General features: G+C 39.3%; 1 protein-coding gene across 1 annotated transcript in view; it reads right to left on the bottom strand.

Annotated features, from left to right (window-relative positions):
* Nucleotides 1-3954: 3954 nt before the first annotated feature.
* The window catches only part of INO80 (INO80 complex ATPase subunit), a 57965-nt gene continuing 37568 nt past the window's right edge, over nucleotides 3955-24351 (bottom strand). The window contains exons 27-36 of the mRNA XM_048308363.1: nucleotides 20139-20266; nucleotides 15758-15852; nucleotides 13388-13460; nucleotides 11780-11938; nucleotides 10388-10490; nucleotides 9733-9821; nucleotides 8801-8956; nucleotides 7591-7750; nucleotides 6579-6788; nucleotides 3955-5983 (exon numbers count right to left, since the gene is read on the bottom strand). Coding sequence (XP_048164320.1) covers nucleotides 5766-5983; nucleotides 6579-6788; nucleotides 7591-7750; nucleotides 8801-8956; nucleotides 9733-9821; nucleotides 10388-10490; nucleotides 11780-11938; nucleotides 13388-13460; nucleotides 15758-15852; nucleotides 20139-20266 — 1391 coding nt within the window. The 3' untranslated portion in view covers nucleotides 3955-5765. The remainder of the gene's footprint in view (nucleotides 5984-6578; nucleotides 6789-7590; nucleotides 7751-8800; nucleotides 8957-9732; nucleotides 9822-10387; nucleotides 10491-11779; nucleotides 11939-13387; nucleotides 13461-15757; nucleotides 15853-20138; nucleotides 20267-24351) is intronic.

The following is a 24351-nucleotide window of genomic DNA, read 5'->3' as shown; positions in this document are numbered from 1 at the left end:
TGGGTTTAGACCAATTCTGATACAAGTTTTGACTTGTCTGTGGAGAAAAGTTACTTGAATTACAGAAGGCTGTGAATTAGAGAATAGTTGTTCCCAGAGAACACGGATGTTCTTTCTCAGCAAAGAGCCTACCTGGGAGGGGAGTTCTTCGGAACATTGTGGAAGAACAAGCATCATAAAACCACTTGTCTACACAGCAGCTGCGAAACTCTAAAATGTACTCACTAAACTGAATAGAAATGAGAATTTCTGCATTTGAACTCTAGTGTAACATCAAGGGAAACTAACACCTCACTTGAAAAGAAACCTGAAGGACAGTCACCTGAAAGACAGATCATACCACCTTACCATGGTATAGAGGGAGGGCTCCCACCTGTGATGTATTTCTTCCTAGAGGAGGACCCAGTTGGGAAGTTAAGATGTAGGGATACATCAGAGGAGCTACAGGAATAGATGAGAGGTGAGATTAACAGGATTTGCTTCACCTAATAAAAGAGCATTTCTTAAATACATCTTGAGAAGAAAGCTGCTAGTTTCTTGCTATGAATAAGAAAATTTAAATAAATTTTAAAAATAGTCCAAAAATTAGTTTTATGAGACAATCCAAACCAGTAGTAAATTTCCAAATAAGTTATAATCTCTGAGCAACAGTAAGAGTTTTTCTTGTATACTTAGTTTCATCTTAATTCACAGTCCCCACAACAGAGGTGCAAGGCATAAGGGTCCTGCATTTAAAAATTAACACTTCAGACAGAAGCATTTCCCCTGCCAACCAAAAGCACTGAAGACAACACTTGGGTCTTAAGAAGAGTTGGGTAAGGTTGAGGACAGGGAGGAAAAAAACAACTGCTTGCAAAAAAAGTCACAGAGATTACAAGGGATACTGTAGTCCTTAGATATTCAGAAGCTGACATGGTCTCCTGTGAAGTACAGCAGACCTAACAGAACCAGCAATACTGACAAGGAAGGAAGACAGTCCACGGGAAACTCAAGAAGACAGAAAAGTGGTGTTTCGGTGTTTTCTTCCCCTACCTCATTCTATCAGTGATGCTCATCAGCTGAGGAAGGAAGGAGTCATTGTTTCATACCTGAGCACTGAAACACTTCCTCATGCTTAGTATGCAAAAGAATTCCCTCATATGCCCCTAGGAGAACATTCTATAAATAGAGTACAGTACAAAATGCCTGGAAGGCCCATTAGCTTTGGAGTAACTTCACTTCTCTGAGGGGGTAGGCAGGAGCAAAGAGGAGGCTGAAGCTGGAGGAAACCCAACTCATCTTATCATGCATTCCTCCATTTCAAGAGGCATTTGTTGGATGCTTTTCAGCAGAGCACATGCTAATGTGAGTGCTACAAGAACAACTTGTTTACTCTACAGATCTGCTAGTTGAATCTGAGAGCTGGGCCATCTGTATTGTCCTAATAGATGCTCCTGAGAGAAAGGCAGAATCATCCCTTTCCCTCTCATTCACTCCTATGTGACTGTTGCAGGCTGCAAATAAAAAATAAATCCTTCACAGTTCTAGGAGTATAAGATATGATTACCTTTATTTTAGTACGTATGTCTCAGTTATACTTCACATGCAAGCAGCATCCCTTTGGGTAGTGAGCTACAAATTGTTTTCCAGCCACTCCAACAGAAATTTCCGAAGGACAGCAGGGCGTGCGCCACCATCCCACCTTGAGCAGGAAGGGGAGCACAAGACATGCCTGTAAGGCTCCCTGAGAGTTATAATGTGTGTTTCAGACTGAAGAGTCGACAAAAAAAGAAAGATGGAGGCAGAAGTGAGAAGCTGAGCAGGCTGTAAGTCTGTCTGGGAGCAGAAGCAGGCCAGCTTGCTCCACTGAGACCAGGACAGGACAGGCAGTGCAGTGGTCACAGGGCAGCACTTCCCAAATTACACTGATCCACATCCTGCCCCGGAGTGATTTTATCAATTGTGCTCTTCCTCCTCTCAGCTGTAACTTGGCTGTTCCTGAGCTACAATCAAAGTAGTGCAGATCCCTACTCCTGCTGCATGGAGCTTTTCCCACTGAGCTTTGTGTGCCTCCCCCACTGGGAAATGCTGCTAAAGGAAATACTTGGGGAATATGGAAATAAAGCAAGATACAGCTCTAGGCAGACAGGCAGCTTTCTACAAACGGAACACAGGACAGCGAAGAGCAGGGACGCTGGTGGGGAAAGCATGCAACAGAGAGGGGAGAAGGCACAGAAATAACACTACATTTGGACAGTACAGCAATAATATCCTGAAGTGAAGAATTAAAGCAGTTCCAGGTTCACACCATCCTGCAGTAACCTCTTTATCTCTTTGCAGAATAAAGAAAGGAAATTTAGTGGCTGGCTAAATGGAGAGGACAGCAGACTTGAGCCATAATAGAAAAGAGAAAACGCAGGCTAGCAGCAAAGGGTGTTCTGAGGACCCTTCTGAACTAGACAACCCTTGTAGGCTAAACTACAAAAATGTGTGTGAGGCTGAGACACAACAGCACTTTTAATTTAAGTCCTAACTTCTCAGGACCTAAGAAAATTATCACCTTTAAATGTCTTCAATAGTAGCATTGATCAGTGAACTGTATTTAACAGTTCTGTAGCAATCAGTGAGTAAAATGCTATAATCAACTAGCATGATGAATACACAGCACTGCCAACATCCCCCAAACCATACTGACAGCTATTTCACCTCTCCAGCTTAAAACACAAACTCAGTTCATTTGTTGTTTCTACCTCTAGCAAATACCTTATCTCTTGGAGTAAAGTGACCTTCTCTGCCATTAACCCATATAAGTGCATTAACACACAGTCAGAGTGAAAAGATGCTCAGAATGAAATTTAAAAGAACAAAGCTTCGGTGTGCACACCCATTTGCTCACTTCAACTGAAGTGTTCCCCAGGTATGGATACAAAACTACCTCCACCTTCTTAAAAAAAATTCCCAGTGTTTGTCTCTGTAGCACTACTTCCTTCCCCAAACCAAGAAATTAGACTAGGACAGCCATCACATGAATTTTTCCCAATACCTTGACTACTATCACAGAATCTGTTCCCCTATGATGCATAATACCAAGAAATTTATGTTGAAATGTTGAAATTTAATGTCTAACAGAAATTGAACTGAATGTGATCTAGCAGTTCATTTATTTTAAAACTGTGTTAGATCTTCCTGAACTTCTTGGCCTGACACAAACTGTGCAAGCAGATCAGCTACCACTGCTTTTGCCACAGCTTGTGATGTTATTTGGTGTTTCTCTTGAGGATGAAATGATTTAAAATATTTTTTAGTTTTATCTTATGTTAAATGTATTTTATAATTTATTTTATAAATATATTCTAAATATATTTATACTCTTAAATACATATTTTTATTTTTATATTTATCAGTGTTTAAAATATCAATAATTTAATCTTCCAAAAATATAGCATGTGACAGTACATACTACACTTTTGCAAGCTTTTCAAATTACAATTTTGGGTTTTTTCTCTCCACTTTGGATTACAAATTAATGCAACTGTCTAGCAGTTTGGAGATCAAGACTGTGCATAAAAAAGTCCTTTTAACTCCCACTGAGAAGAAAAAAAAAGTAAAAAAAAAAAGAAAAGAAATAACTGTAGAGAATGATGTCTCAAAACAATCAACTGTTGAATTGAACCACCGAAGTTCAGGTACTGTGTAATTACGCATATTATAGTTGCTTCTGTTTCCTTGTGACCTGCTGCACACTTACTCTAAAATAGATTATGAGATAATCAGTGAATACAAACATGGGATAAGGGTACAGTTGTAACTGAAGAAGGTTACAAACATGATACTTGGCAGAGCACAGACACTCTAGAGCTTTACATTGAGCAGCATTTGTCTCCAGAAGCACTTCCAGATGTGCACCCCTCCATGTTCTCTTCCCTAATCCTCTCATTCGTACAGCTACATGCATAAAAACCACAAAGACACTGATTTACATAAAATTATCTCACTCCATTTTATTTAAGATTTTCTCCTCCAGTTAGTAAAAGAAAGATGTGTCTCTCTTTATACATATGTACAAGTTCAGTTACAAAAATAGACAGCACATTCAAAGAGAAAAAAAGGCTTGGCATTTGTCTGATTCCCTCTAAATATCATATATACATGTGAATAGAAGGGGAAGGGGGAAGTCTTCATGAGTTAATTAAACATCACCTCCCCCTCAATTATCCCCTGCAAATCTGTTCAAAAATCAATCTAACTAAGCTCAGTTCTGCTATTTTCAGGTGTGCAAATTAGAGGCAGAACCGACAGGAAGCACTCGCTCTACACTGTAGGACGCCAGGCAAAGGATTTGGGGTCAGAAAAAAATTATAATAATAAAAAAGGAAATCATCTTCCACTGTCACAGCCCAGACCTGCAACTCAACTTGCTTCTCTCAAGGGATGAAAGTGCCCCGGCAGAACAGCCTCTTAATTCAACGTGTGAGACAGAACAACTGTCCCACACCTAAATCTCAGTGCAATGCAGACAACGCTTACAGCAAAGCAAGGGGCTACGGGCGGGGTTTGTGCATCAAGAACGAGGAAGGAGGAAGGGAACAAGAACATGGATGGGTACTGGCAGCACTGCCTTCTATCAGCCTTATGGGACACAGCTACTGCCCGCACACTGCAGTGAACTCAACCACGCCAGTATGTGTGATGATCACAAAGATGAAGGGAAAACACACTGCAAGAACAGTCAATGGGATGGCTGGGATATTACATAATTTTTTTCCCAGATTTGCCTGGAAGGGGGAATGGCACAGTTCCCTCTCTCTCAGGATTGTTTTTCATTGCGCCTCTCACAGCACTGCAAGCTGCAGATCCACGCTCTGCTATGGCGCAGTGAGAGGAGCAGCACGAACTCCTCCTCAGCACTTCCGTTTTCCTCCTTCTCGAGATTTGTACAAATAGAGTATTATTTTGTTTCTAAGCTTTTAAGAGTTTTGCACACCTCAAAAATGAGAGAAATCATTCTGAACACAGCGAGTGTTCATGCTGATGAGAATTCTGAAATGCAAACCAATCACTGGCCTGTGATTTCTTCCACTGTGTGAAGCAGAGGCTGTGCTGCTGCTCTCACGAGGCTTGACAGTGCTCCCTGTATTCTGCAGCTCTGAGCATCTTCCTGACAAATGGTGCTGAAGAGAGTCTGCTCCCTGGAAACCACCTGAGACACCTTCCTTTGAATTTCAAGTCTTTAAAGAACCTGGAGACCCACACCAGAGGAACCCAAGATTTTTTCTGATTACACATCATCTTCAGCATAGCCCCCAATTACTCCTGCACATTCACTGACCAGCTGCCAGTACAGAAATGTCTTGTGACTCTACAGGATACTCCTGGTGTTCATATACTGATTTCATAGGACAAAATTAATGCTGGGCTCCATCTCAGGCTATAACAGAGGAAGTACACTGGTGTGACTTCAAGCACACTCAGCTGCAGGGTATTGCATGGAGTAGCTGGATGCTTTCTTGGGAATCTTTGTCAGATGTGTCAATAAAACACAGGCTGACACTCTCCCAATTACCCCAGACTCCCTTCCCTCCTTCCTGCAGTGTCTGCAAAGATAGTTTTTTGGAATACACATAATCAAAGTGCTCACATCAACCACCCGCTCCCATTGTGCTTTGATTTTCTTTCCACACATGTGCTGGACACCAACAAGGCATTCGTTAGCATGCCTTCAACTGGCAGGGTGGTCTACTCTGAAAGCCAATGCAGTTCAGACAAGCTTTGGGGGTTCAAAATTACTACCGACCACCTGAGGTGTGGGCACCTTTGCTTTGCTTCCGAATTGAAGTTTCTGATATGAGACTGCTGGTCAGGTTTAAACTTTTGGGGGTCCCACAAACACTGTTTCCTTTGCTCAAAGGGGAGCTCAAGGGAGAAGAGGCGCTTGAAGGTCCAAAATCTGCAAGTCCAGAAGGTCGAATGATTGCTGTTTGTAGAGGGCTACTTGCAGCCATGCCTAGCAATGGAAAAGAAAACCAAATTCCACATGAGCATATTATTCCACTTCAACAGCAAACAATATATTAACAGCCAGTCCTAAGACCACTCTGTATTCATGACTTATGACAGTTTTATGAAGAGGGATCTCCTTAAGATACAAAACATCTTACAGTTATACCTTGGGCTATCTTCAGCTAATGTAAAGCTGCAGCTCAATCACCATCAGTTTAGGAGGTTTTGGAATGTGATACGGTAACCTCAACATGATGCAATGCAGGAAAATCACAGCCACAGCCATGGCATAAACAACACTATCTGATCTGTCTGAACACCACACTAAAAAAATGCCAAAACCAACAAAAAAATTAAGGAAAAATATTTGGTATGAGGTAATTCAAAGGGCAGACAAAAAACTCAAGGTCATCTGAGGTGAAACTGGCTATCCTCTCACACCCTTACCATGTCACACTGTGTACTGCCTGGATCTCAGAATATAATGGGCAAGCAGTACCACCAACACAACACTTTTAACCGGTTGTGAGCAGCCGTCACGCAAGCCTCCGTGGCTGGCTGTGCTCTGGGCAGCCTGGTGCCCGCCCTGCCCCACGTACCTTTGGAGACGCTGTAGCCGTAGGCTGCGTACGCCGCCGCAGACGCTGCCGCTGCCCCCGCCTTGGCCCCTGCCATGGCCGCTGCGCTTCCTGCTATCGACTTCCGGCTCCTGCCTTTGCCAGTGCCGCCTTTGGAGCCCCCTTTGGGGCGACCCCGGCTTCGACTTGACTGGCCTCTTGCAGCGAGAGATGTATCTTGCATTGAAACGCCTGAACAAGGAAAGAATGTTACAACAGTAACTCCTACAGTGTTTTCACAGTGAGTGCAGCATCAAAGCTGCCCACCAGTTACATTAATACTGTATCCTATGTGGCATTTACATTAACAGGGACACTGTTAGCAAGCAGCCATTTCACGATAAGAAATTATGTATACAAGACTTCACTCTTCAGCAACAGTATCTTATTAACTGCAACTACTTGTATTACTATGAATCCAATCTACAAAGAGGTGGAGGACACTGAGTTCTACTTCAGGATGATCCTTTTTCTTATTTGAAGATGGAGATGCAGTATCTTCCATCTCTGAAGAAACTCATCAAGAACTATGATTCTACTTATTTCACTGTAGAAAACTACAGTAATTAAAAACACTTGACATTATTTAAAATTACATTGCACTTAAAAAATTGCTCCAACCACCCACTGGAGATAGAGAACTAATTATTAACCCAGCAGTAAATTCAAGGAAAAGCTTAGAGAATAATAGTTCTGTGGTAGTCTGTAATTTCGTAACAAACTTATGGGAAGGAGAGCCTTCTATAACACAGGAACAAAGGACACAACTTTTTGAAATAACTAACACAGCAAAGAGGTAAGTGTGGTGAATGACAGACTATAAACAGATTTCCTATCAAATTAGAAGCAACTTCTCAATGAAAAGGCAATTATTGTCCCCCATATCTTGCCAACCATTCATACATCCTGGGTAAAATGCAGAAAACATATCACTTAGCCATGCAAAGTCAAGGTTTAATAAATGTTAGCAGTAAATCAAGGCAAGAGTACTGACCATTCACGGTGTCTGAAACTGAGCCAGTAATGGAAGCAGGAGAGTTTGTTGCCCTTGACTGAGGTGCTGAAGAAGCTGGATCATCCACAATCACAAGCATATCATTACTGCTCTCATCAGGAGGGATAGAGCCCATATGTAATTCACTGCTGATGGATATCTAAACATGACAGAGAACAAAGCCATTAGCTTCTCAGGTTCGGAAAAGGTACAAAAATAGTAAGATCTTCAAAAGCTATACAATCACAAGTAATTGGTACTTATTCCTTCCCATTTTCTCTAGAATAGCAGCATGAGCAGGATACATCATCTGCCTGATCACATCACACTTTATTTACATGCTGAGCAGCAGTAAAGACCTCCACCCACTATTTAATTTCAGTTCATGAAAATACATGCTAAGTTATGAAGCAAAAGACTAATGGGCTGAGCAGATTTAAGTAAACTGTTGTTCAACTGTGCATTTTCAACTGCAAGAGAGAAAATAGGATTCTTAATCCACTACTACTGCTAATAAAAATCTTGATCAATAAAGGAATACAGAAATCTTAATCAACATGGCACAGAACAAAAGACATTTCCTGCTAAAACCAATTCTTTACACACAGATGAAGCAAAATAAGATGTGTGCCACTGAGAATTTTTAATTTAAATTCCAGAGGAGAAAAATCACAGTAATTCAGAACCTGAAGCAAGTGAGGAAGCAGAGATGCAGATAAGACTAGTGAGGGGTACTTAGAAAGAAACTGAATGTCAAGGAGCTATTTGAGGGATACTGCTTGGCTCAGAAGCAGAATGTTCTTGCTGTAGAAGGTATTGGTATGGGAGAGGGCACATGGTTGTAAGTGTGAGCATAACAAAGGCAAGGAAAAGGGACAAGGAAGTAGGAAGAAAGTAAGTGGGACTCCAGGTAAGAATGGAAAAATTTCAGAGACTGGAAGGGAGGAAAGTCAGGGCGTAAACTCACTGTAAGAAAAGGGAGGTAGAGAGTGAAGAAGAGGGGAATAATGGAATGTCAAATAACATGAGGAGCTGTAAGGAGCTGCTGCATTTTCAATAATCTATTTTCATTTCCATGGTTCACCTTTAAGACACATCACTTCCCCACACCCTCAAAGCTCTACAATAGCTAAAATAGCAAACAAGAATCCTACAAGATGTAGGGCCACAACTGAAACAGTATGTAGGTTAAAGCAGAGGTGAGTCTCACCTCACTGAAAGGACTGGGCATGGCAGAGTCTACACTAATGAAAGAATCATCCCCATCAGCAGATAGGTTGGAGTTATCAGCTGAGGGAACAAATGGGATCACAAGGTTCATGCTCTCTTTCTTTCTCTTCCCATCCAATTCATCTTCCTTCTTCTTCTGAAATAAATAAAGTAATAACAGGATGAAAAAGGCAATAAAACAGCAGAATGGGAACAAGCCACCCAAAATCTCAAAACCTAGCTCAGTACTTTAACTCAAGGAATGCCACGTGCAGAATTTCCCAAAACAAGTTTCTGAAGGATATGGTAACAGATCCCTTAAATGCTCCTTCTTTAGATTTGAGAAGAGTTTTCTTTTTCTTCATAAAATAGCTGGAATGATGGAGTATTACTCTTACAAAATTACTTTGATTTCCAGTACCTTTTGGAGTGAGTTTGAAATTCTTTACCATTACCCAAAATTTCAATTAATTAATGCAAAGCCTCCCTGTCTTAAAAACTCAGATTTTTCATTACCTGGTTTTAGTGATGCTTTTTAAACAAACTGATCTTCCCTAGTTCCACAGAAGCCTCATAGCTATATGGGTTTTATCCATGGTTGGTGCTTCCTTTACATTCCCCTTTTTGTCCTTGCAGAACAAAATCTTGATAAAGTCACCAATTTAATGATCAGTTGATTGTCAGGTTTGTTTGGATAGGCAGTACTTCCCTATTACTGAAGTTGCTGATGAGTAAAATACAGGTAACTATGCATTACTTATTTTGTAATATCCCTCTTCTGTGTAAGGAACTGCCACTGACTTTCAATGGCAAAGGCAGGAAGGTTTACTCCTTAAGACTGCCTTGGCATAACATGCTCCACATCCCATAACAGTGATCCTGAAGCTCTTCTGGCTCTACCACTGACACAGCAACCTCTCTGTATCAAAATACCTTCTCAGCATATTTTTCCCTTTTACGTTTACGCTCCTTCACACGATTTGTTTCTTCTTGCTGTCGCTTCTCTTCTTGACGCTGACGCACTGTTGGAAAAGAAATACAAAGCTGTCACCACTGGAAAAGTATTTCATATCCTTTTATGAATCTTACCAAGAAGTTCTAGTTCTAACAGAACTGGGAAGAAAAGTCAGTTGTATTGAAACTAAAACACATTGAAAACACTACTCTATTAAAACTATTTGTTTCCAAGTCACTAAAAAGTCTTACAGGGAAATTCTTCTTTCAAGCAACATGGAAGTGTATGCCTCTAACTTCAAAAGTATGATGAAATACAGCACTTTTATTAATACTTTTCTTGTCATGACCTACATAATTCTTGTCAAAGCTCTGTCATTCAGGAACAATGTAATGATCCTGAATGAGTGCCAATAAAAACTTAATCACATCATCATGTCTCATTTTGCACAACTTCATTCAGCTCAGCAGTGATATCAAACCAGCTTGTACTAACAAGAGTTGGCAATACAAAAAGAGACAGGAAACAGAAGTTGTTATCAGCAATACATGTGTTCGGAGAGATAAAAACACAGATTTCATAAGGTAATGAAGTGGAAAATGGGGGAATTGCTGAAACACCAATTTCACATACATTTCTTTTCTAGTTCCTCATCATCCAGCAGAAGGCTGACCACCTCTTTTGGCTTCAAGGTGTCAGGTTTGAAATTGCCACCTGAAATTACCATTCGTTGAATCTAGAAGGAAAAAAATGAGTGAAGAAAAGGAAAGTCAAAGCATCCATGAAACATTTCTCACTATCCATCACTGAAAGCCAGCTGCAAAAGTCATGCAAGTACATCTAAGTCAGACTTGATCCAATTTCTCTATCATACCAAAGTTAGTAGTAAAATTTCAGGGTATAAAATACGAGAACCAACTGAGATAGACAGCAAAAAACTACCATCCCTTATGGAAGGATACATTTTTTCTAAGCAGCATGTAATAAACTACTAATTATAATAGTATTAATTGATATACTGCTGAAGAAAACAAAACAAAAATACAGCAACAGCCCTCTCAAGTATAATTTACCCATTCAAGTTTTCAAGTAAACTGCACAGAGGATCATGCAGACCACATTCTTAAAGGGTGCAACATTTTTCATCTCCTTGACTGAAAACTGTATCTCCCTATTGAGTCGGTGTTGCAGTTAAAGCAATTCACTCAGCCTCTATTACTACAACTATATCTTTAAAAATGCAACAACTAAAAAGAGCTGTAATTTAGCAGAAGAGAACAAGCTTTAACATATGGCAATTTAAATTATTTGCATCACCAACAGCAGACTACACCTGATTTTCAGGCTGATTTCAGGTAACTCTAGTGCAGAATCTCAGAAAAAATGGTTTCAACAAGGGAAATATGAATGCATTCAGTTGCTGCAACATCATGAGCAGCATCCAAGTAAGACAAAAGCTAAAAGAAACTCCCAAGTACACAAAACATCTGAATGTTGTATATAGTGTACCCACTGCTACTGAAAAACATGACTCTCCTTAGTTATTTTCTTGCCAATTAAGTGTCATGAGGTTTGAAGTTCCTAGTACACTTACTGCTTGATGCTGCAGGACACTGAGCTTTTCTGGCAATCATCACACCTCAAATAATTTCCACTTGATTACCTTCCAAATGTCTTTAAAAAAAAAAAAATCAGCTGCTGTGTAACATGAGGGGAATCAGTAACTCTGACGCAGCCAAGACAGAAGCCCTAGTCTTAAAGAAGGCTGAGTGTTTTCACTGCAGCATAAGAAAAAGTTTTCATGAAGTCATATTGTAAATAATTAGCTTCTTTCCAGCTCACATAATGTCACTGGACTGCTGCTGTGTTAGGGACACAGATTTGTACATGTGAACAAAGACACTTCCTTTTGCCTTCTCTTCTGTCTCCCTGCAGACACTTTTTCTGTCTCTTTACTCATGTTGATACGTGCTTTATGATACCATCTCTGTAACTTCTTGTTCCAGATGAGTTCCTTATTCCTACCTCACTCTTTTCCTTTGCCCTCTGTAGGATGCGCTCCTCAATGGTGCCTTTACAGATCAAGCGGTACACGGTGACTTGTTTGGTCTGACCCAGCCTGTGGGCCCGGTCCATGGCCTGCTGGTCTACTGTTGGATTCCAGTCACTGTCATAGAAAATTACCTGCAAGGCAACACCAGAAAGGATTAAATAAAAACATACATTCAGAGCCCCTGGTGATTAAACAAACAAAAATCCAATATATGGTAACAATAAAATTCAATCGTGTTTCACAGAATTACAGCCCCACTTTAGGCTGTGTTAAATAGCCTTGCCCAGTCCCGTGAAATCTCTTCCACTGCATTTCAGGTGAATTCAAACTGAATGACACTACGAATGCTTCAACTTCTACAGAACATCTTTAATATCCTCTTAAACAGACCTGTCTGGGATGCACAGAATTCCTAAGTTTGTCATCACATTAAATCACTGTCATGCAATTAATTATAGACTTACCACATCACGGACGCATTTTAGTGTTACTTACCATCATATCAGAATTTCATGCAAAAAGTAATATTCCAATTTTTATTCAAAACTTAGATGAAGTCTAACATTTCTAGTACTTTGACTATAAAAAACTGAAATGCCACATTAAATTCATATTGCACTATTACTCTAATAGTACTTTATGCATAATAAGCATAAAAACCAACAGCATTTAAAAAAATTTTAGACAGCAAAGTAAAGTATTAATGAAGTTACACAGAAAAACATAGACCTAAAAATGCTCATGCAAGGAGCCTGCCTGAGCTTCCATCTGTTTATTTCTTCTTTTAAACCCTGAAAATCCTACAGATACTTTTTTTCTTCTGATTTCTTGTGACTGACAACAAGACACGATAGGATTTCTTTTTTAAAAACACGTAGTATTTTTTTGATTCAAAGGTCTTTGGGTATTTGTGGCTACAGACTTGAGGTCAAATCTGCATGCACACCAGGTGTAGGTTAGAAGCACAAGAATAGCTGTTAATGAAAAGATGAATGGTTCATCAGTATTCCTTCCCTAGTGATTAGTGGCAGCTGCTCCAGAGTGCAAATCCTTGCAATTCACCTAAATCGGTCTGTCCTTACACCTCAGGGGAAGAAATTTATCCTTCCTGAGTAGCTGACACTCAAATACAAATGGCTTCCTACCTTTATAGGCATTGTTTCATTCTTCTGGGCACAGAAAAAAGGGTAACTGATAACTATTCCACTGGTTCCTTTGCAACTGAACCTTTGGAGCAAAGGGTCATTCATACAGTGAATGCTGTTTCATCTAAGTGTCATTTGCACCTGTAGACTCCTTCAGTAATCCAACTTCTTTCTGGACTCTGGTACTCAAGTATGTGGGGAATAGGTAGAAATTTCCAACTGTAGCCAAAAACTGTGTACCAAAATGTCCAATATTCTACAACTTTATCATCAAAGTAATATTACATTGTGAATAATAACTAAATAAACAAGGCTATGCAATTTCACAATGTGAATGGCAGTACTAAAAATATTGATCAGTACAGGCAAGAGAGTGCCAACTTTCACACAGAATGACTGATTTTCCCACATAAATTGTTACCAAATTTCACCTACCGTATCTGCAGCTGTAAGGTTAATGCCCAAGCCTCCAGCTCTTGTACTTAACAGGAACACGAAAATATCATTCCTGTAGAGGAAAGAGATTAAATCCCCTTATTTTGTGCATGAACAAGGAATAACCACAGAAGCAATTTTTTGACCTATATGAAGCAATCAGAGCTGTTTCTATTACTTGAACACTTCAGAACATTTTGTGCTGTTCATTCATGGTCAAGGAAAAAAATGTATGAAAGAGTGAAAGAAGTTAATCTACAAGTGAGGACTGTCTGAACATGTAAACATTCAACTTGCAGTTTATTAATCTGTATCAAAACAAACCAGGGCTTGTTTATCTTGCCCACACTGGAAATTAAGATTTCATATGGACAAAGAACAATTTACTGTTTCACAGAACTGACCCCATGTTAAAGAAATCTTGCCTTAATGATGCTCAATTGATAAAAACAGAAAAATAAATGTCAAAACTCTGTAGTGCAAGTTTTGTTCTAAATTTGGTGCTTTGAACAGAACGAACATGGAGACAAGCCTTTATGGGGCAAGACCAAGTACTGATGGAAACTTAAGTGATAACAGCAAAATCAAAACTTCTGCTAAGGTTGTAAACGACACTAGTGTCTCTGGAGGGTCAGCATTATTTAGAAGTGTTCAACACCTTATGGATCTGTGAACAGGCTGAGACAAACAAAGCAGACAGTACACTAGTACGGACTCCAAAGACATTGACACATTGTCCTTCTCTGCTTAAGAGAAGACAGTCTGGAACGTCACATCCTTTTGGTACTACACTGTCTGAACAACTTGGCAAATATAAGATCAGTAAAGTACCAGAAACTCTTGCGGAATGAACTGGAAGGAACTAAAACCAAGCTGTAAATCTTCAGACATTATCTTGCAGGTAACAAAGCCAAAGGAGTCAACAGGTGCCTGTTTGCACTGAAGATAATCCTTGGCCAGGTAATCTGCTCTCTTTAACAATAGTGGGATGTATGTATAGACAGTCACCTGAACATCCAGCTGTGAAATGCTTCTTGATGTGCCATATGGGAAGGAAAGTGGACAGAACCACAGACTACATGAACAAATTATCATCTCATAGCTATATATTTTCAGCGCCTTGCAAGGATATCCTGCAGAATAGTTTAATCTCAGTCATGCTTTTTTCTCTGGAAGTATTTCTCATAAGTAAATCATGTATAAGAGGAATTCAACTAACATTTTAGCAGGAATTCTTGTTTAGACTGGCTGACCTACATTTCAAAGGGATTTCCTGCTGAAATTATTATTTTTCTTCAGTTGTTTTATTCACTAATAAAAATGAATTCTGTTCATTAATAAAACTAGGGATTTTTTACTTTGTTTGGTTAAGGATCTTACAGGAGGAAGCATCAAGATTCCAGGAGGACATCATAACCTGCAAGGAACTTGTTTCTGACATGTGGAAATAGGCAGAAAGAAAGGTACTACACGGTCCTCTCACTTACTTCTGCACATGTTCAAGTTCACTAGAAGACTCATCATTGCAACACAGTCCTTCGGGTCCGTCAGCCTCACGAACCTGCAAGGCCTGGACTCCTATTTTCAGCTACAATACTTTGGGACCACTAACACAAGGACTCTTCTCTAGTTTAGAATAGTTGTTTATTGTAGGGTGAAAGCAACATCTATGAATCTAACTCCACTGAAATAGGAAAGTGGCCTTCTTACAAGCTCATGTCAACATACAGGAAGGATAACCTGTGAACTACTGTACCAAAATGATATTGTATCAAGCCATATCTCAGGATTAAAAGGAACTCAATAACCACAAACTCAATAATTATAAATAATGTGCCCTGATGTGCTTAAAAAAATTGTCAGGATCTATTTTGGTTTACCACACAAGAAGTTACCCTACCTCTCTAGCTAATAAAATCCCCATCCCCATTTTATCTTTTGTTTATTAGTTTAAGGTTTCTTAGTATAATATGGTTAAATGGTTCGTTTTGCAGAAAACTAGGTCACTTTCAATACTCTAGCATATGCAAGATTTTCAATCTCATCTTTACAGTGTCAATTGTCAAAGCATTTAATAACCAATGGACATTTTCTGCCTTTCCGTTGAGCTTCTTTCTAAGCAACAGCCTATTTGGGTTGGCAAGAAGTACAATAAGTGGCTACACTAAAATTGCTTCCACTACTCTTTCACAGATTCATATCAACACCACTGAGTACTGGTCAGCAAACCGCCTAGAAACTGTTTCAAATAAATGAGGTCAATTTGATATAAGGAAAGAAAAGTACAGACTTCATTTATTTCATTACATCTTACACCAACTTCCTAGGTACATGTATTTTATCTCACACACACCTTGCAAAATACATTACCTGTTCTGAAAATCTGCTACCATGTCCCTTCGTTCAGAAATCTTTGAAGAGCCATCCAATCTCATGTAGGTATGTTTCCTATAAACCATGTATTCCTGCAAAGAACATGGACCAAAAAAATACAGTTGTTCTTGAAACTGTTCAATCTTGATTCTTTCAGAAAAAAAAAAAAAAACACAATAAAAGCAGGATTGCTAATTACAATAAGGTTCCCTAAACATCATCAACAAATGTTCTGTAAGCAATACTTGGTAATAATACAATCCAGAAATTAAAGCTACTCCATCATATGTTGGCTTTTGCATTCCATGTAAGAGATAAATGACAATGTCAGTTCAGAGTTGGGGATATATTTGCTGCACTGCAGACCTGGTACATGCCTTTTCCTATAAATAAATAGGGAAACAAAAATCACTAAAATGGGAAGTTTGTTTTCACAGAGTCTAAATTTTTACTAAATCCCAAGCTTTTACTGTGCAAGCAAACCTTTCCAAACAAACCAATTGCACCTGCTCCCTGTCGATTTTATACCATTTGACTGGTGGTTTTTAAAATCTGGTGCTGTATAATGTCTGTCCAGGTTTCATCTCAGCAGCGAAGAACCTCTGAATCTGTTGCACACAAGAATACTTTGAACATTACACTGGTGTGTCAGCCCACAGCTCCTGCCAGGCAGCAGAACTGAAACCATTGCCTGAGACACATATCAAATGGCATCAGCCAGGAATGCTGTAAGCAAAGGCTTTTTCCAGTGAGACACATTTTTCATGCTCTAAGGTTCTCAGCATTTTCTGATACCTGTGCAACTTTGAATAAAATCTAAATTACATACAAAGCTCAAATAACCACAGAGTTTCTCTGGAAAGCTATCCTCTGGGGTGCTTGAACAATGGGATCCTTGCTTGGCTGACAAGATGCAACATCTACTGGTTACAAGAGTTAGGTTTAACCCTACTGATGCATGAGTCTTTTTGAGATGCTGTGAGTGCAAATGAAGACACAAAGGAACAGATAATGCTTTAGCAGCAAGAACTATTGGATTCATCTCGCTCTAAACCACAGTGCTCAGCAGACACAGAACTGATATGCTATGGAGAAGACATGGCAGTGCCTGCACTCCAATGAACCTTCTGACAGTACCATGCCCAGTTCTCCTTTTCCACCATCCTTCAGGGCTCCTGATCCCTTTGTGTTCTGCTTCACTACTGCAGAAATGGTGAAAGAGCTGCCATATTATAAGGAACTGAGAAAAAATTGATGTGGAGGAAGCAAGCTTCAATGTGAGACAGATGAAAGAGAAAATTAGGTAAATAAAACTGTGGAAATGGCCAAATCCACACTTGGACCACCTCTTCGAAACAGAGCTCATGGCTAGTAGGATTTCTGGAGGGAGTACAACAACAGAAGTTCAAAGCAGAGAAGAGCAACTTCACTACACAGACAAACAAGTCCTAATTTACTGTTGATTTATTCAATTTCTGTGACAGGTTTCTGTCACCAACTAAAACCAGAGAGAATTGTCAGTTAGGCACTATGATGCCACCTTTTCTCCAGAGTTGAACAATCCTTTTACTATCATCACAAGAACCTTTTCCTTTCATTTCTTTGTTACTGTCTTTATCTGCCTTTATGATGATTCAACCTTTTGATCTTGATTTAGACTTCCCTCATCTATTAACCATCTTTTCATTATCTGTCTTCTAAACAAAGCAGCACAAACAGAAAACAACTTCATTCATTCCATCAGGTGCATTTATTCTTATTCCAGACCAGACATTTTCACAAAGGCACAGAGTGCAAAAGAACAAGTTATTCTACACCTGCAGTACTGGCATTTATGGGCTGTTCCCCCAGGTCTGTGAATTAGCTTTGTACATTAGCCCTTAGCTAATCATCTAACAGGTTCTGGTCTGCCTCCATCCACCTTCCTCTGATCAAGGTGGATGCTTCACAGTAGTGTAACAGTGCTCATACGAAACATCCTTTTGTTGTGAACTGGTTTTGTGCAGTACTTTCCCAAATATTAACAGTATACCCTTTCAATTCAGAAAAAAAGTAAAAAAAAAAATCCACATTGCAATTCATACTACACTTCTCAGCAGTTCAGTGTTCTGATCACTCATAGAAATGGCATGCTTTCAGCTAAAGAGACAACCCTGATGGCAAAGAAAATATTTAAAGAATAAATATACCTGGTCTGTACTGTAATTGTGGAAGGCACTTGATGACTGCTCACTTTTCTAGTTCCCCACAAGGAATGACGGAGTGGGGTGGGGAAACCTCAGAGGGAGGCTTCAGTCTCATATAGAGATCCTTATACTAGACCTGCTTGAAAAATCTACCTGCCAGTCTTGTTTAGTGTAAGGGGTCACCAAGCCACCAGAAGCATCAGTCTAGGACAAATAATGAAACCCTTGCAACAGAGCACCTACACAGGAAACAAACAACACACGATGACCTGAGTATGGTAAGAATGTAGTGCCTGCTAAAGCCAGTGCTCTTCTGGGCTTCCACACTGATACTTTCTCAGTAAAATGTTTTCCCTTCATATTATTTCACAGTCTAAATTGAGTACTCTTACGTTTTAACACAACTCATTAACTTTTGGTAGAGTACAACCAAAAGTAGAACATTTTACTGCATGCAGAACATAATTCGACTCCTCATCTCATGAATACAATCTGATTCCCAGTGAAACCATGGACAATTGCTCTTCAGGAAGACAGCAATCATATGGAGAAAAACAAACAAAATCTTAAAAAGTATGAAATACACATCTGCATGAAATAACAATACTGAAATTACAGTTTATCCTCTTCTGTTGAAAGCAAATAATTTTCCTCTTTGTATTTATAGCTGCCATTTTATAATGGCTGAACTACTCAGCAGTTCTTCAGTTGAAGCTACATAAAACAAACAAGGTTTTATAACTTTGTAAACAATGTGCTTTGTGCTCTCTGCCCTGCGTAGATTAGGTTAGTGTAATACAGTCCAAATACTGTTAAAAAAGACATCCTATGTTTTTTCATATTCAAGTAGGCAGATGGGATATATTTTGATAGATCAGGAAAAATATCTACAGATCCACAACTTTTGCAAGGACTTTCTTATTAATCGAGTCCTTACTTGGTTTTTAGCTTGCTTAACTTCAGCTTCTGTTACTTGGGTGGAGAGAAAGAAAAACAGAGGACTAAGTAGGTGGCTTATTTGGATAATAAAACACAAGTGAAGTTGAACATTCAAGAGGTGGAATAGCAAAACGTTGTGCTCACAAGCCTTTAAAATGGAATGCTAAGAGAAAAGACAGAAGCACTAAACACTCAGCTTTATGAGCTCCATGGTGTAATGCAGGGTATCAACAAACCTACACCACGTCCAATGTTTGCCAAAAAAAGAGGCATACAAAGCAATGCTAGGCAAACTGCCAAAATACAGAATTGCGACCATGCAAGTTCTGTTTTTCCTCACAGCAGCAAAAACAAAATTCAGCTTGTGATTTGTTACTAAACTATTAACTGCTGAGCTTAAAATACTCTCCTGTTCATACAAAACTCATGACTTAGGCAGCTATTGATTCAGGCTTCTCACTTTTTCTCTTCAGTTTATTGTGGAGAAAACAGTATCCTAGCTCTTTGATGGCATGGCTGCTCATCAAATAATGATTTTTTTGTTTTTTCTTCAGAGGCAGACTGCCTGTATTTAAATTATGAGTCATGACTTCATTCCTTATCTCTTTCCTATCCCATATGCCAGAGAATCTCTTAATGTTTACCAAACTTCTGCAGAGGAATCAGATATTAGAGGGAAACGGTAAAAGTCTGTGAAATTACAACATAAACACTGTAAAATTTACCACTGTTTTTCCTCTTCCTTCCAATAAAAGGGCATGCAGGCATTGAATGAAAATAGAAGGAAGCAGTTCAAAACCAGAAAAAGAGGATAATTAAGCCATGCAACCCCTTGCCACAGGGCAGTGCAAATGCCAACACCTAACAAGGTGTCAAGATGCAAATGAACAACTTCATGGAAGAAGAATCCATGTTGGACTACTGAGTATGCAGGAGGCACATTTGGTTCAGAAACCCCTTGAACTGCAAACTGCTGGAAATTGAGTGACTAAGGGTGAAGTATCACTATTCTTGTACACTTTCCTCCTACCATCTGCTGCTATACACTGGTATCACTATAACACTAGGTAGGACCTTAGGTCTAACTTTGTATGGCAGTTCTTATATTTTCATATTAATGCATTAACTGGGTATCCTCTGGTAAGCAATTTTATGTCAGGTTTGCTGCATCCAAATTATAGTACTTTCTCCAAAACAGTGTTGCTAAATCTCCATCTTCATAAATTGTCTTCTGTCAGCTCTAGCTCTCCTACCTCCAGTAAGTCAATCATCCGCGTCATCTGGGAGTAAATGAGAACTCTGTGCCCTTGAGATTTCAGCCGTGTCAACAGAAGATCAAGAGCATGAAGTTTTCCACTGTCAGTGATCAGACTTTCTTTATCTAAAAAGAAATAGAAGAAAAGCATGTAACTAATAAAGCAAACCCAGATACATGCAACAAGTTAGCTTTTAAGTTTTCCTAGCACTTCACTGCATTATAATCCCTGAAGTAAGGAGGTGTGATGGAAGAAACTGCAACATCCCTTCTGGCTGATACTTAAAATCACAATGGTAACAATAACTTTTGTTTGCTGGGACAGGAGCAATATGAATATACCCACCTGGCAAAATCTTGTCACAGACTGATCTCCTCTCAAGTATGGGCTCAATCATTTTTTTGGATAGCCATATCCCTCATGTAAGCTTTTATTCTGACCATATCAACAAGCACTATATGCCTTGACACTTCAAGAAATGTTTTCCACTTCACACAGGAAAATGGGGTCCTTTGCACATTTGCTGCTACCTGCTGCTGAGCTTTAGATTCATCCTCCACAGATCACACCCCTCACCAACACAGAAAGTGAAGAACAGCTCTCTAGGTCACTGTAAAACAACAGTCCCCTCACAGAACTGCCTTGTTCTTCCCTGCCCTCTCCTTTTTTTTTTCTCTTTTGTTTTGTTTAAGAAATGTTTCCAGATGGCAATCTTTTCAGTCACTTCAGATTTTATACTTCATGTCCTCTCTATTTCAGCACTGCTCATGAAGTATTTTTCAGGAAGGAGATCTTCCTGTTTGTACATTCTGTACATAAACTTCAGTAAACAATACATTACTGTTTAAAGAGGATGAAGAGAAATTTTCTTCCAAAAAATTATCTGTTGGAAAGGCCATTGATGATTCTCTATTCTTTTGGATGTCTGAACTTAGGTTTACAGCCAAAACGGAAAGCTGACAACTGCAGATGGTGCGGGCTAGTACAGAACCCAAGTATTTTCAACATGTCTAGCAGGTAATGTTCTCTAATGTCTAGCAGGTAACACTTTTGCACACTTCCTCCTTCACAGAATGAATTAACTCACGGGCTGAAGAAAATCCAGCTTTCTGTATGGCAGTTAACTGTCTTGCCCAATATCCCAATTAAAAAAAAAGTTATATACAAAAATTAATTCTTTCATCTGACCACCATGCATTTTAATATAGCCAAAACCAGGTTCATACCAGTGGAAGAGAAGAGCACAGATCACACAAGAGCACTCCTAAAAAGATCTTATAAGCACAGCAGGCAACACAGTTCATGAGTACCAAAGTGGTGTGGTAGGTGGACAGCAATGTGGCAGAGTAGTAAGCAATTCCTGCAAGAACAACTATGGACTTGCTGAGAAAAGCAGGAATGTAGTTGCTCTCTTTCAAAAACATCCTTTAGCTTAAATATAAATAGTGGACTTGATGCTGGAATTAGTGGGATCTACATTAGAATATCAGAAGACGCAAACAACAGTCTCCTTTCTGAAATTCAAAAAATTGTGAGTTACCATATTGTTTAAAATAATTAGGTATTCTACTTGCTCTACAAATCAATGCTGTGAATGCTCTCTCCTATGGTCATTCTAGAGCCATGCACCTGCAATTCACTAGCTAAGAACCCAAGACAAGACAGATCTGCTCTTTCTTGCTTGTCTGCCTATCTAGATAGTCACTGTTTTTCTCCCTTTTGCTCTTCATTTTGGCAGTGATGATCATGCTCTGCCAGGAGCAAGCAGCACATCATTGCTTGAAATGTTAGCGACTACCTTAGGGAAGCCATTAACTGGAGAGCCAAGCCAAGGAAATACTGTAAGGAAAACTCAAGCCCACACATCAGGCTGGCATTTGTTCTAAGTGCAACATAATGTATAATGATGCACTCATCTCTAGAACAGTATTCAGTCTCAATTACATATAAATCATTAATAGCTTCATGTGTTCTTCAAAGGAAAAACAAATTTTGAGCATAGGCCATTAAGGAAAATGGAAACGACTTACAGCTATTTTGATTTAAAATACACCTATAGAAGCCAAAACTTCTGCACAATAGCAGTGTTTACTCTTTACAGAAAATATTATTATTTCCTTTAATTATAAATACAGCCATGACATTCTGCTTTTATTCTAATTGGTCAGCTTGCTATTTCAGAATGAATTAAGTTGAGTGAAGTTACATGAAAAGTCTAGATATACATGACAAACTAACACAATTATTAACCAAAAGCCACCTGACTGGAAGAAAACTCAGAGAACCACCAGGGTCTGTTCAAAAGTCAGTCCTGATAGGATCAGATTAACATATAGCAAGTTTCCAAAAGCAAAATGCTTTCTGTTTTTCTCACAAAGGCATGAATAGGTAGAATTAAGCTTTGCTAACTGGAAATGATGCGCGTCCTTTGCTGCTGGCTCCTGAGGTCTCCATTGTGTAAGTAACTATTTTTAAATCGCAATGAAATGCAAATTAGAAGTAAAGAATTTATTTGCAGATGGTCTGAAAAGTTAGCAACTTGTTAACAGTTCATAAGTCATCCAATATTTCAGCAGCAAAGCAGACTGCACTGGTGAGAAAGTTTTTGGGGTATTTTTTAGGAGAGCAAAACAAAAAAGAGTACTACCAAAAAAGAGATTTATCATCTCAAAGAGAAAACCATTTGTCCCTAACCTGGCACCTTTAAGTATGCTATCCTGATGCCATTGTGTTTTCCAAGATCAAGTATTTTTCCATGCTGAAAGCCTGCCACCTAGTGCTTCAAAGAACAAATTCTGGAAAATCGTAAAAGAAAATGTATTTTACTCATGCCATCTTCAGAAAATACCACAATTAGTTAAAAGAGAAAAAAAAATGTCTTCCACCTCTAGTTTCTCTCACTTCTATTTCTAATTTTCTCTTAACTAGGAGAAGAAAATGACAACCTATTACTTTTTTAAAGGGGATTTCAAAATTTGCGGTTCTACCTTTTTTTTACTTTTAACGATCAGTAACAACTTCCAATGACAAATTATTTGGAATTTTTTTTTGTTTGTTTTTAAAAGGAACTTCTAAAACTTTAAGTCAGTCAGGAGATAGAGGTCGTATATTGCACTGTCAGAGAGCTCTCCCCAGGACACAGTTTTTGGGTTCTTCAGCACTGTATGAAATAAACAAGGAACCAGACTAAATGGCTTTCAGTCTGAAAACAACCCAAACCCAACTGCCTCCAGCCATGCAAGGATATGGACATAAATTATCTACAAGGGGATACAGTGGGCCTGGGAAGAATAGTTAAAAATGATTATGACTCAGAATAACCCTTGTCAGGAGCTCTGGCTGATGACTGTAGCTGGGCTCAGCGCTCTCTGGAGAATGAGAAAAAGTGCCTCTGGACATGCAAAAAGCAGAGGAAAGAGAGATAAAGCCTGGGTTCCAGTTGACACCCCTGGTTCCCCTCCTGACGGCACAATGGGGTCAGTGAGGAGCTAGCTGGCTCTCACAGTAAACAGCCAGTGAGGCCGGTGCTTTTTATCGATACTAAAAGGACTCAGACACTTCCTGCCATTTAATCCAGGACCATTTTTCTTTCAAAGAACAGGAAAAGCCTCAAGAGATTCCCACAGTGATCACAGCTGAGCCTGCTGCCACGGTACTGGGAACGCTGAGTCTGGGAGAGGATACATCAAGGTTTAGGAGAGAGAGGTGTCCCCCTTTTCTTGTCACCTATTTGCCACAGACCTTTACAGCGACTGTTCCATTTGACATTTGCTAGACTTTAGCCTTGCAAATGGCTCCTTCAGCAAATCACTCACTTTCTGTAAGGCACCAGGCCTGTTTCTGCACCTATGAACACAGCTGTCCTGCTGTGGTGTGTGCCCTCTCCTCTCAGAGTAAGTTTAGGTTTGAATGCTACTTTCTACTTAATTAAAACACAGCTGTACAAAACTACTTTTTTAAGCCACTTCTAGGTCCAACACTTCCTAAATTAAACCAGCTTTACGTAACACACTCATCTCAGCCTCCTTCTCAACCAAATTCTGTTGTGCTTTGACAACAATTTGCCTACCCCTGCACCTATTCTCTCACTCCTGTAAGCTTCTTGTACCTCACCTTTATTCCTCTAAAATTTTTTTGCTGATAACAGTCCCCAGCTTAAAATGGAAGTCTTTCAAGAGAATGCAGCCCTGTCTCTTTCCTGCATTGGCTA

The sequence above is a fragment of the Corvus hawaiiensis genome, chromosome 6 (genome assembly GCF_020740725.1).
Source record: "Corvus hawaiiensis isolate bCorHaw1 chromosome 6, bCorHaw1.pri.cur, whole genome shotgun sequence".
NCBI lineage: Eukaryota > Metazoa > Chordata > Aves > Passeriformes > Corvidae > Corvus > Corvus hawaiiensis.
Note: the sequence above shows the minus strand (reverse complement) of the source record. Positions and strands in the feature narration are given on the sequence as shown.